The sequence below is a fragment of the Peromyscus californicus genome, unplaced genomic scaffold (assembly GCF_007827085.1).
Source record: "Peromyscus californicus insignis strain IS unplaced genomic scaffold, ASM782708v3 Scaffold_12__1_contigs__length_115047231, whole genome shotgun sequence".
Taxonomy (NCBI): Eukaryota; Metazoa; Chordata; class Mammalia; order Rodentia; family Cricetidae; genus Peromyscus; species Peromyscus californicus.
The window spans coordinates 107,744,285-107,756,858 of record NW_026294413.1 but is presented as its reverse complement, the minus strand read 5'-3'; the positions used below and the strand labels follow the sequence as shown (position 1 = coordinate 107,756,858).

At 43.3% G+C, this 12,574-nt stretch overlaps 1 protein-coding gene across 7 annotated transcripts in view; it reads left to right on the top strand.

Moving 5' to 3' along the window:
• The window catches only part of Nek10 (NIMA related kinase 10), a 196,438-nt gene extending 184,811 nt beyond the window's left edge, over positions 1-11,627 (top strand). For 6 of the 7 annotated variants that reach the window (XM_052734077.1, XM_052734079.1, XM_052734076.1 and 3 more), the window contains 3 exons: positions 1,972-2,024; positions 2,101-2,156; positions 6,025-11,627. In XM_052734077.1, coding sequence (XP_052590037.1) covers positions 1,972-2,024; positions 2,101-2,156; positions 6,025-6,082 — 167 coding nt within the window. In that variant the 3' untranslated portion in view covers positions 6,083-11,627. The remainder of the gene's footprint in view (positions 1-1,971; positions 2,025-2,100; positions 2,157-6,024) is intronic. The other variant, XR_008217203.1, reaches the window with a different exon arrangement.
• Positions 11,628-12,574: the final 947 nt, after the last annotated feature.

Here is a 12,574-nt window from a genome sequence, read left to right as displayed (position 1 = left end):
GCAGCGTGTAGCCCAGAAACCTCTTTTTTTTTTTTTTTTGTACTAGCAAAGGCTAAATCCACCACACAGCTTAATGTGTCACTTGCAGAGGCCTCATTCCCGCCATACTGCAGGTCGAGCGCACATACCAGGAACCCGCCAAGTAGCTCAAACACGCAGGCTGCCGCTAGCTTGAAAGAGACAATTAGGAACTGTTTTTAGCTCTGTTTTAGAATCTTTTCTCAGTTTTTAGGTGGAAACTCTTGCCACCACGTTGGACGCCATTTGTAGCTAAAGTTTTCCTGCCTGGCCCACAGTCAGGACAAATCTCTCTCACCCGCCAGTCCCAAGCCGCTCAAACCCGATCAAGTAAACACAGACATTTATATTGCTTACAAACTGTATGGCTGTGGCAGGCTTCTTGCTAACTGTTCTTACAGCTTAAATTAATCCATTTCTATTAATCTATACCTTGCCACATGGCTCGTGGCTTACCGGCATCTTCACATGCTGTTTGTCATCATGGCGGCTGGCAGTGTCTCTCTGACTCAGCTTGCCACTTCCCAGCCCTATTCTCCTCCTTGTCCCGCCTATACTTCCTGCCTGGCCACGGGCCAATCAGTGATTTATTTATTGACCAATCAGCAACACATTTAACATACAGACCATCCCACAGCACAACACAATCCAGACTCTCTGTGTAATTTCCATATTCACACGGAAATTCACAGTGTCTCCTGTAAAATGGAAGTAACTGTAAGAATAAGACAATAAAATGATAAACAAGATAAACATTGTATAGTACTTGTATAGTCAGTGTGACGTAACAGGAGTCAGGCCTTTGGAGGGTCTCAGCATGACTGTATTCTTCTTGTGATGTCTTAACCCTGGGAAGCAGCATCCCATTCTTCCAGGATTTCAGAATTCCCCATGAACTGCAGTGATGGTCCTGGACACAGCAGCCAGAAGTCAGGTTTTCACAGATAAATATTTGATAGCTTGCAGGAGTGTATTGTTGTTGTTGCCTAAGAAGTCATTTTTGCTTGTTGTGAAACTTTGTGAATGTATATTCCTGTGATAAATCAACTCCTGGGTGAGCACAGTGTTTTTTGAACTGAACCAGGAGGAATCCCAAGCTCACGATAACGTGATGTCTGAAGTCATTTGCTTTTAACTGGTCCAGGTTGGACCAGTTCACCTGCTGGTCAGATGTCTCACCAAAGCAACTAAGATGAAATGAATTCTGACTGAAGTCTCTCAAAAGCCCAAGACTGGGTTAACTAACTGCTCCCCTGTCAGAGGAGGCTTAGCCAAGCTAGACAACAGAACCTGCTGGCACCATGGGCAGTGCCTTTAAACAAGGCTTTAAAATGAGCCAGTACTCTGTCTTCATGTTTTCAGCCAAGCTAAGAACCCCTCCTCTTGCCTTCCTCCAGTGGGGTTCCTCCTAGGTCAATGCAGACTGAACTGACAAGAACTGGTTTGGGCAGCTTCCAGTGGGTTGGAGTGCTGTGCGTCTGGAATCACCCTTCACCTAGCACATATACCCTTACCTCCTTGATTGGTTCACACTGAATTTGCTCCAAAGTCTTCACTCACTGCTGCATAATGGCATCACCCAGAGCTGCCAAGCATGGGAAAGAAGCAAGGCCAAGACATTTTGGAATTTACTTTTATTTTTAATTAAATTTATTTTATTTGTGTGTGTGTGTGTGTGTGTGTGTGTGTGTGTGTGTGTGTGTGTGTGTGTGTATGTGTAGGTCAGAAGACATCTGGGAGTCCAGGGAGGGATCAAACTCAGGTCTTCAGGCTTGTTGAAGCAAATACATTTTACCTGCTCAGCCATCTCTCTGGCCCTGGAATTTGCTTTTGAGTCTTTACAGTTAAGAAACTGACCCTATTTCCTACAATTGCAGTATTAATTGCCGGCAGTAAGGTGTAGTGAAGAAGTTCTGAACCAAAGGCTGACTTTCTGTAACTGCTGTGTTTCAGGTCCACCCACCAACCTTGAGGTAGAAGAGGGACTCACATACGAGCAGATGCAGGTAGTGTTCTGCAGTCCCAGGTGTTTTAACTGTGTTGCTGTTAATTCCCTATTAACCAAGTTTCTGTCAATTTCAGACTGTGATTGAAGAGGTCCTAGAAGAAAGCGGCTATTACAACTTTACAACTAACAGGTAAGAGTCAGAGTTTCCTTTCAAAGGTGAAGGATGAATTGAGATAGTTGGACATTAACGCTGCTTTCTCCATCCTTGGTTTCATAAAGCTTTATTTCTACAAACTGATTAAAACACTTTTATATTCGCTTTGAGTAGATACAGACATGGGGAGAATATGTGTTGCCCAGCTTCTGTGGAGACCTCACTACTGTGTTCTCCAATGAAGCAAAAGGTTTCTGCCTAGTACCTACTGGCTGCTTATTAGATGTCAATGGGAAAGCATTTTTGGGTTGATTGGTTCCTTGAGTTAAATAGTTGCTAGATCATTCTAGATGAGGTGGAAGCTCAGATATCCATTGTTCTCATAGTCAAGCAAACCACACTTAGTGTGACTTTAAGATATATAAACTGCTTGATAAATTTAAATCTAGTTTAGAACTCCTGTAGTTAGGCAAAGTGATGCCATAATGATTTGAAGGTACTTAGTTTATTTGCTAGGTGGTTCTGGAAAATACTGATGAAGATAATGAAGTTAGTAAGATTTCACTGTCAAGCAAATTTCCATATTTGGTGTCTGAAGCTTGGGCCACTGCACCACACTCTGAAAAGCCTTGTAGACAGTGCGTCTGGAGTTCTCCCACTCAAAGGGAGGGGGCTGGAATAGTCATCTTCCAGCTTTAGCCTGTCTTTGCTGGTTGCCTTCCTCAGGAAGTACCCATTCCTGCTGTTTCCAGCCTTTCCTAACATGGACAAAGAACTGAGTAAACAGCAGAGAAGTTCAGTGGAAAAGAAGTCAGGTCCTGGCATTTAGGGATTGGCCAGCACTGTGAAAGTACTGTGCTTGGGAGGCCATGAGTTCCAGGAGCAGCAGCTGACAGAGGTGTCCCTCTGTGTTCCCAAGGAGCCATTGAGTTGAACCATCCACATCCAGCACATACCCCAGATGCTCAGGACTCCTGAAAGCAGGCTTCTCCTGGGGGAAGAACACTTCTTTTTGTAGCCAATAAAGATACTTTGTGGTAGCTTTCTAAGTTATTCTGAAAGTTTCCCTTAAGGACAGCAAGCAGCCTTGAAAGTGAGGACTCAGGAACGGCTTGCTAAGGTTATTACAGAGAAATTACATTCTTCTTTGAGTTCAGTTCAGTGTCCTGCTTTTCTCTTCTGATCCCATTCCATGAGCCTTTCTTATGAATCACACATGAGATTATCTTCCACTTGCTCCTTTGGCTTGATAACATGTTTCTAAAATATAACCTTTGCAAATTTGGCTGTGTGTGATTTGAGGCTGGGGAGCCAAGGTGATAATCTCCATGTTGCAAGGACACATTGTGGATAGAAATTACTGTCCTTACAGGTGCTCTCCTCCCACCATCCCAGGGAGATGTTTGTATTTTCACTTTTGCTCAAGTGCTGAGCATACAAGCCTCCTGCTGGTAGTGTGCATGTCTCTGTTCTGTTCTTGACTTTCAGCATCTTATTATTTCAAGTGTCCTTGGCCTGAAGTAGTGGGGCAGAGGCTATCATTGTATGGCTATTGTCATTTGTGTATATTTCCTCAGAGGCTCAAGAGCAAGGGAAGTGAATAGCTTCATATTCTTGCAGAAAATCAAACTATGTGTCAATGAAAAATTAGGTATATGAGTTTATAGAGACTTATGATTGGCATTATTGGTTTATTTAATGGTACCTCTCCATTCTCATTTGTGAATAATTGTAAATCCTGGTAGACACATACCAAATTGCAGCTTAATGATTCAGTGATTGACCAGGAGAGCTGTGTGTAAGTAAGGGAGAGTCATAAATTCTCTAAGTGTGGGGCTGAGGAGACAGCTCCATGGGAAAGGGCTTGCCAAAACTCAAAACTCAAGTTAAAAAAGAAATAAAATAGGCATAGGGGCTGGAATGATGGCTCAGTGACTAGGAGCATTGGCTGCTCTTCCAGAAAACTTGGGTTCAGTTCCCAGCACCCACATGGGGACTCACAACTGTCTGTAACTCTAGTTCCAGGGGATCTGACACTCTCTTCTGGCCTCCAAGAACACCAGGCAAGCAAGTAGTGTACAGACATATGCTGTGGGATGGTCTGTATGTCAAATGTGTTGCTGATTGGTTAATGAATAAATCACTGATTGGCAGTGGCCAGGCAGGAAGTGTAGGCGGGACAAGGAGGAGAATAGAGCTGGGAAGTGGAAGGCTGAGTCGGGGAGACACTGCCAGCCGCCATCAGGACAAGGAAGATGTAAAGTACCGGTAAGCCACAAGCCACGTGGCAAGGTATAGATTAATAGAAATGGATTAATTTAAGCTGTAAGAACAGTTAGCAAGAAGCCTGCCACAGCCATACAGTTTGAAACCAATATAAGTGTCTGTGTTTACTTGATCGGGTTTGAGCGGCTTGGGACTGGCGGGTGAGAGAGATTTGTCTTGACTGTGGGCCAGGCAGGAAAACTCTAGCAACAGACATATATGTAGGCAGAATACCTGTACACAAAATACTCCGTTTTACAGAATTTAGAGATAAAGAAAGAAGAAAAACAGGTGTGATAATGTGTGCTTGTAATCCCAGTGCTGGCTTATCCCTTGGGTTCAGGCCACTCAGTGAGTTCCAGGCCAGTGAGACTCTGGTTCAAAAATCAAGGGAGATGGTGTCCAGTGAACAACAGTCAAGGTGGCCTTCTGGCTTCTCTCTCTCTCTCTCTCTTTCTCTCTCTCTCTCTCTCTCTCTCTCTCTCTCTCTCTCTCTCTCTTTTTCATACAAACACACACATACAAATGAGAGAAAGAGAGAGATTATTAACATAATAGTAGTTATGATATAACTCTCTACAAGTGGTGTGTAACTGAGACCATTTAAATTAATTACATTTTTGAGTGTGATTGTGTGTGAGAGAGAAAGCAGGGATGCTCATGAAAGGTGAGAGCACAACTTTGAGGAGTCAGTTCTCTCCTTTGACCATGTGGGTCTCAGGGATTGGACTCAGATTTTCAGGCTTGTCAGCAAGTACCTTACCCTCTGAGCCTTCTCCAGCCCCTATGATGATTTAACAATATTTTGTCAGGATAATGATGGTGGAAAGTGTTGAGAAACATATATACAAGTTAAAAAGCAATGCACATTGAATCTGCTTGCATTGTTTTGCTTGTTCAAACTGATGAACATGTGATATAGGTAGATGAGCACAGATGTTCACGTGTGTCTTAGTTAGGGTTTCTATTGCTGTGAAGAGACACTATGACCACTGCAACTCTTATAAAAGAAAACATTTAATTGGAGCTGGCTTACAGTTCAGAGGTTTAGTCCATTATCATCATGGTGGGACATGGCAGCATGCAGGCAGACATGGTGCTGGAAAAGTAGCTGAGAGTAGAGAAGGAGCTACATCCTGATCTGCAAGCAACAGAAAGTAATCTGAACTAGGCATAGCTTGAGCATAGGAGACCTCAAAGCCCTCCCCCACAGTGACATACTTCCTCCAACAAGGCCACACCTACTTCAACAAGGCCACACCTCCTAATGGTGCCATTCCCTATGAGCTTATAGGGCCAATTACATTCAAACTACCACAATGTGATACAGGTAAATGAACACAGGTGTTCATGTGATACAGGTAAATGAATATAGAAGTTTATGTGGTAAAAGCTACTTTGAATGGTGTTGATTTTCCACTATGAAGAATCACTGGTTCTCATTATACTCAGAACAAGAGAAAAATCCTATCACCAAGTTTCAGCAAAAGGTCAGAGCTTTCTAAAACTCCCCATTGTATTAATTATTTTTTATTAATTGTGGTTTATTTATTATTCATATTTGCTTAAGCCAGAGCTATTGAAATTTGCCAGTTGGACAGAAATGTTTGTGACTCTATGGCACTCTTTCCACTTCTAGATCTTCTAGATGTCACTCTTATCCATGGGGGACCAAGAATTACCCAACCAAGAGATAGGAGTGCTGCACTGGAGCAGATGGCCTTTCCCAGTCAAGTTCAAGTTTCAACCGAGGCTTCAACCGAGACTGCAAGATGCCCAGGACTGGCTGCTGCTAGAGTGGTACAGGAAGCACCAAGTCCCAGAGCTGCAGGAGTATGTGGCAACCGCAGTGCTGGGTCTCTGTCCCCTGTGTGCATTGCATGCACAGTGGCGGGCTAGTGTATGCTTCTGGGAGAAAACACTGCAAAATGGCTGCCAGGGTAGGCGTGGGAGTAGCACAGAGCTTTCCTCGAGGTTAATCATAAAAACAACTTCTATTTTTCAAAGGAACATTTTATACTCATGATTGCTGAAACTATGCTTAAAAGTATCTAGCCTTCCTTCTACACAAAAGAGTTTTGGATAAAACAATTATATGACCCAGTGAAAAATATTATGTATTCCATTGTATTCCTCATTTTTAATCTTAAAAGAAATTTAGAATATGATAGTTTGTAAATGAAATGATTGATTCTCTCTGATCCACTTGGGTGCTAGAGGTTCTGAGACATGACACAGTGCAGACAGTATTTATAACCTTGCACACATCTGGGAGCATCTGTCATTGTAACCTTGCACACATCTAGGAGCAGCTGTCATTGTAACATCTGGGAGAAGCTGTCAGATACTCTGATTGCAGCTAGACTAGTAGATTCTACTGGTGTAGAACATGTGTTTCTGTGTGTGTGTGTGTGTGTGTGTGTGTGTGTGTGTGTGTGTGTACATATGTCCAGGGAAGGAGGGAGGCCTGATTAGGTGACATTTTGCTGCTAATCAAGCTTGCAATGTTTCTAGAACACTTTGAAGAAGTCACAGACCATGAAAGAGATGACAGCCCTTATTCTAGATCTTACCAAATTGCTTATGTGTAAGATAAATGTTTGTTGTTTGGGAATCCTCCCAGAGTTATAAAATAAAATATAAATTCCTTCTTTACCCATTGAGATGGCCCAAAGAAAGAGAAATCAGAATGCCAAATAGCATCCCACCTCTATTGAGACAGGATTTGCTAGGCCACTGAGTTCAAATTCCTCCTCTTCAACTGGCTTCTGATCACTCTAGTATGGCACCAACCCAAACTCTACGTGTGTGTCCCCACTTCAAAGGCAGTTCATTGTATGTAATTAGCAAGCTGGAAGATGAGATTACACTTTTAACTTCCCATTGATTTGTGTTATCTTTAACTGTGCTGATGTATTTTAGCATGATTGAATAGTGAACATATTGGCAGTCATTGAGACACAATATAACCTTCCTGGATAGTATGCAAATCACTTAATGTGAATTCGTCCTATTCTTTAGAATTAGTATGTTGAACATTTAAATTATATCCCAATTCCCTTTGATCACAGACTAATGCCTTTCCAGGTTACTAATGGATATTTTCTTTCTTTTAGCCAAGATAACAATTAAAATATACTAATTTTAAATATTAAATACAGTGATGAAAAATTTCAATTTCAGCTCTCAAAACAGTTCCATCCATATATGAATTTTACATACAGAATCCAAACACTATTATTGATTCACTGAAGAAAAGTTTTATTTCTGTTTGCACAGTCGTTTTGTAGGTCACCTGACATGTGGCAAGAGGCATAGGCCTGGAGGGGCATGGACTTGAGTCACAACAGAAGCCTTACATAGAACGTTCTAAGCTGTGGGGTAAATGCTCAAACAATCATATTCTTTCTCAAATGGTAGTATATAGTAAATAAAAAGGATGGCATCCATTGCCTTGGTAAAGAAAACTATTTAATTGAGGTATTTTTTTAAAATGAGTGCAGTCTACTGATAGAAAAGAAAAAGATATACAGTTTCTCCATATCTCTTTTAGGCCATAGGAATGGCACTTATCACAGAACAAGCCAGTAAAATTAGCAAAAAGATGCCAACACATACCCCTGTAACAGCTGCTCAGGCCTAGCTGTGCAGTAGCTGGGTGGATTTGCTAAGGTGCGGGCTGTGTGTGTTCCCCTTGAGTTGCTCCTGAGTCTCTGCAGTCACTGACCCTCATCCTCCAGGTTTAAGGAGGCCCTGGAATGCAGCCTCTCCCCAGCAGTGAAGTTAGCCTTTCCAAAGCACTCTGTGACCTTCAGACAAGAACAAGACGTCATTTAGTCTTGATCAGCTGAATTGTCTTAGTGCAAAGAAGTGGCTCCTCGAGATTAACGGGCCTCATCATCTATTCTTGATTGCATTTACGTGTTTTCTTTTTGTCTTGTGTGATTTTTAATGATTTGTTGTACAATGAAATCCTGTGAAATGTTGAATCCATCTCCTTCCCAGTGACCGACTATTGTATGGGGTAGAATTTGAATTAATCTCTTCATATAACTTTCGATGCACAAACGCTTTGGCTAATTATGTTTTGACCCAGCAGCTCTTTCTGTTTATCTGTACTTGAAACTTCCATTCCCTCCATAAAAGCAAAATGTCCTGTTCTCAGGACACTGGCAACAGCGAGTATTTGTCTTTGTCTTGTGGTAGATATGCAGTCCCGAAGGGAGCACCTCAAGAGTACAGAGGGACAGACAGACAGACACTGCTGGGGGAGGAATTTCAGAAACCTGGAGAAGTGCTGTTGGCTTTCATGTAGACATATGTGTGGCACACTAATGCAGAACACCGATGGCTTCTGTTCTCAGCAGCACCTGTGTTCTCGAGCCCACACTCATGCACGAATGCGCGTGTGCACACACACACACGTACACCGAGGGGCATTGTTAAGACGTTTATACAAGTTAAGGTCTTCCTATATAAGTGCCACCTGGAGCTCATTAAATGCAAGGAATTTTAACACTCAGGGACAAAAAGGGAACTGGACGACTATGTCCAGTTCCTTTAATACCACCACTAATTTAAAACTTAACTTTAAGATTTGTGAAGGCAATAATATTGGCTAGTCAATTCTATCAGTATTAATATGTACAGAACATACACATTTCCCCCTTTTACTTCCCTCTTCTTGTTTGGAATTACATAAAATGAACTTGCTAGTTCCTTTAGAAATACCCACATTTTCTGCCCATCTGAAGGTAGAAAAATTGTTTCAAGCAACTTTGACTATTCACCTCTTACTTTTTGAAAATGCTGGTTTTCATGAGTACCCAGATCACCTGCCGGGCAGTGCAAGGTCACCTGGGTGGACAGCTTCTCAGCACCCAGATCATGCAGCAGTGAGTAGAAGCTAGAGGCTAGCACACTCTGACCTTAATCCTGTGTGAAATTCTGTGTGAACATCAAATCTTTATGTTCAGGCTCTGGATGTGATATATATGCATTTGCTGTCTTTTGGATTGTGTTAATGCTCCTTTGGTATAAAGTGACAGCTTTGGATAAATTGTTTTTGAAATTAAAATGAGCTGCTAGCACATGCCACTGTGGGATGCTGTTTTCCATGTGGATAGTAAGTCACATGTATCTCAAGGAAGCAACTTCATGGTGAAAAGTGCATGTTGTGAATGTAATATGCATGTTATATGTTTACATGACTGTTTACATCCTGTTACATCTGTGCAGCATTTGGCTGACTATATTGAGATGATTAAGCCCAGTTCACACTGTAAAAGTGGCTCACCGTAGTTGAGAGTGTGCTGTTATTTTTCTGAAAGCAAGATGCTCCCCTTTTCTCCCATTTTGTCCCATGAAGCCAGCTCTGCCCTATGTCTTGCTACTGTGGCCAGAAATAAGAAAAGCACACACGAGCAGTGTGGCTGCTGCATGAGCTATTGAAGGAAGCTTATGTTTCCCCTAAATGAGATGTTTCATCATTGTGGAAAGTCATGCCTTGTTGCCATTTTGATGATGACTGGTGAGATAGCTCCTTGGAATCAGTATGGTGAGATCACTAGTGAATAGTGCTAAGTGTTGGAAACATGTCAAGAAAGAACTGTCCCACAAAGCAACGAAGTTTATACCAGAAAGAATAATCCAAAGAGGCAATGCCTGTCGACTGGTCACTGCTTAAGCAGCCAGTCAAGGCCCCTAACAGAATCTTCTTATCCCACTATTTAGCTCTACACTCCCAGAGCCACTGGAGCCAAGGTTCTAAGAAAGAATATGAGACATTAAGTGAGTTTTAGCTAAATTTCCTGTCGTGTTTACCTCACACTTCAGTGGATTTGAGCAGAAATAGCACTGTTAGGGGAGCCTCATGTTGTGACAGGACACGGTGTTTGTGGGGACCCAGAAGTCCTGCCTTGTGACGATGACAGATCATCCAAGGAAGTTAGTCAATTCCCAAACACAATCTTGCTTCCAGTAGTTGGAGGACCAACATTCCCAGGGTAGGGCATCAGCCTCACCGAGGAGCAGTCGACAGAGTGAAGCCTCTAGGTAGATCCAGAGGCCCAAGTGATCCCTGCTGCTGGGTCTCCTGGAACTAGCGGCTGTGCATGGTGACAGCAAGCTGGCCTCCCAGACATCAGCAGAGCCCCCTTTAAAGTCCCAGGACATGCTGGGGACTGCATAGGGCAGGTCCCTGGGAGGCATAGAGGCATTGCACTCCAGGTAGGTCTGCTGCCGCTGCTGCCGCTGCTGCCACCATTTTTTAGTACGGGGGACTGAGCCCAGAGCCCGGCACATACTAAACAAGCATTTTGTTGCTGAGTAAGAAACAAACCCCAAAGCAGAAATTTTATCCGCCTGTGAGTGAATATGACTGTGCCCCTGGGGCCGAGTTTTCTTCCCCCTCTTCCAGCTCAGGCTCATTTTATCTGACAATAAAAATTTTACAAAACAATTTGTGAAGGATTTGAGTGTACATGCAGAGACACGTGAACATGGTTGCTCAGTCCGATTTGGAAGGAACACTGCAGGTGTTTTCATAATTTGCCCGCAGCTGCTCGATGGCTAGCTGTGGAAAGATCCCTCCATTTTATCCTTCCAAATTGGGAAACAGAAATCCATAGAAGAAAATCTTTTCAGTATTTTTGCTTGCTGACATTTAGTGGCTAAAATCTGAATTGTAAGGCCTCCTGAGTTCTGTTGCTCCCAGTGGTGATTCAGTGGCCATCAAAGAGTGCTGCTGTCCTCCGAGAGGGAGTGGAGCCTCTGCTCTCTTGCAGCACAGAGCTCTTTCCTGGATGGCCCTGTGCCCGAGGCAGAGGTTTGTGCCTGCAGCAGGCATGAACCTCCCAGTGGCCCTTATTCTCCTTAGTCTCTGAGATGGGACCGTGTTTTGTCCTAGCGCCGTCCACCTCGGTCACCCCAGCCTTGCAAGCCCGCAATGCCCTCATTTCAAGTAACAGACTGTGACTCTCCTGAAGGGGCCTGCATTTTAGGGGAGTGCCAGTGGTTCCACTGGTGTGGAAGGCAACGAGTGTGCCTGTTGGCTGTCCACCAAAGCTCTCTATGGACACCATGAGTCTCTAATGCAACCACACAGTCATAGGCCGAAAAAAGGGAAAGAAATGCTTCTATCAAAGATTCACATGAAAGATGAAAGCAAATGTTATTTTTTTTGCTATTGTGTAAATGTGCTCTGTAAAATGCTAAAGAAAATAAAAATGTATTTTCAAGTTATTGGAAAATAATTTTGCTTTTGTCAAGGGTAAGTGTCATTTCTATTTTTATTAACTTCTCTATTCTTTCCTTTTGTGTTTTTAAGTCTCCCTCTTCCTCCACCTCTACCCCCTCACCTTCCTCCTGTTTTTTCCCTCTCTTTCTTTCCAGTTAGCTCCAGCTGGCTTGGATCTTGCAGTGTATCCCAAGCTGACCTCAAACTACCAACTTCAGCCTTCCCATTGATGGGATTATAGATGTGCATTACCGCATCAATTCTACCCAAGTTGCCATGTGTATTTATGTCTCTGAGCTGTAATTGGTGGATTCTCACAGTAGTTACCCATTGATACAAATGTTGCGTAACGGCTGTCAGGTAAGCTAGTTCTTGCCACCAACCTGGACCCCAGAGAACGCAGAGTGGAGGGAGAGAAGGCCCCACCTTTCTCACATTCCTTCTCCTCTGGTGTCTCCAGTAGTATCTATCCAGCAAACAGGTGTGGTTTATGACAACAGCAAGAAGTAAAGAGAAAATTCAGGACTTCTTTGTCAAGCTCCAGAGTATGTTAGGCTCTCCCCATTCCCCCTGGGCCAAGCAGATCTCATGATCAAAATCAGCATGGGTGTGGAAAGATGGGTCAAGCGCTGATTGCTCTGTAACATCACTGTGAGCCGAGCGCTTTGAAGCAACGCTGCTCCGTGTCTGTCAGAACTCTAAGCACAGCTTAGCTGATCTTCTGCTAAGTGCCAGTGCAGGAATCAAGTGCTGACTAGAGTCAGGACTCCACCTGCCAAATGCATGCCATCATTGTCACTTTCTGTACTTTGGTGACCGAGTGCCTCAGCATCTAAGTACCACCTACAGCTCCTGCCACGAGGCTCAGTCCACAGACAGTTCACACCAAGGTGTCTGCTTTTCTCTGCAGCGGGCCGAGACAAATTTACCAGCAAACTAAGACTATAGATCA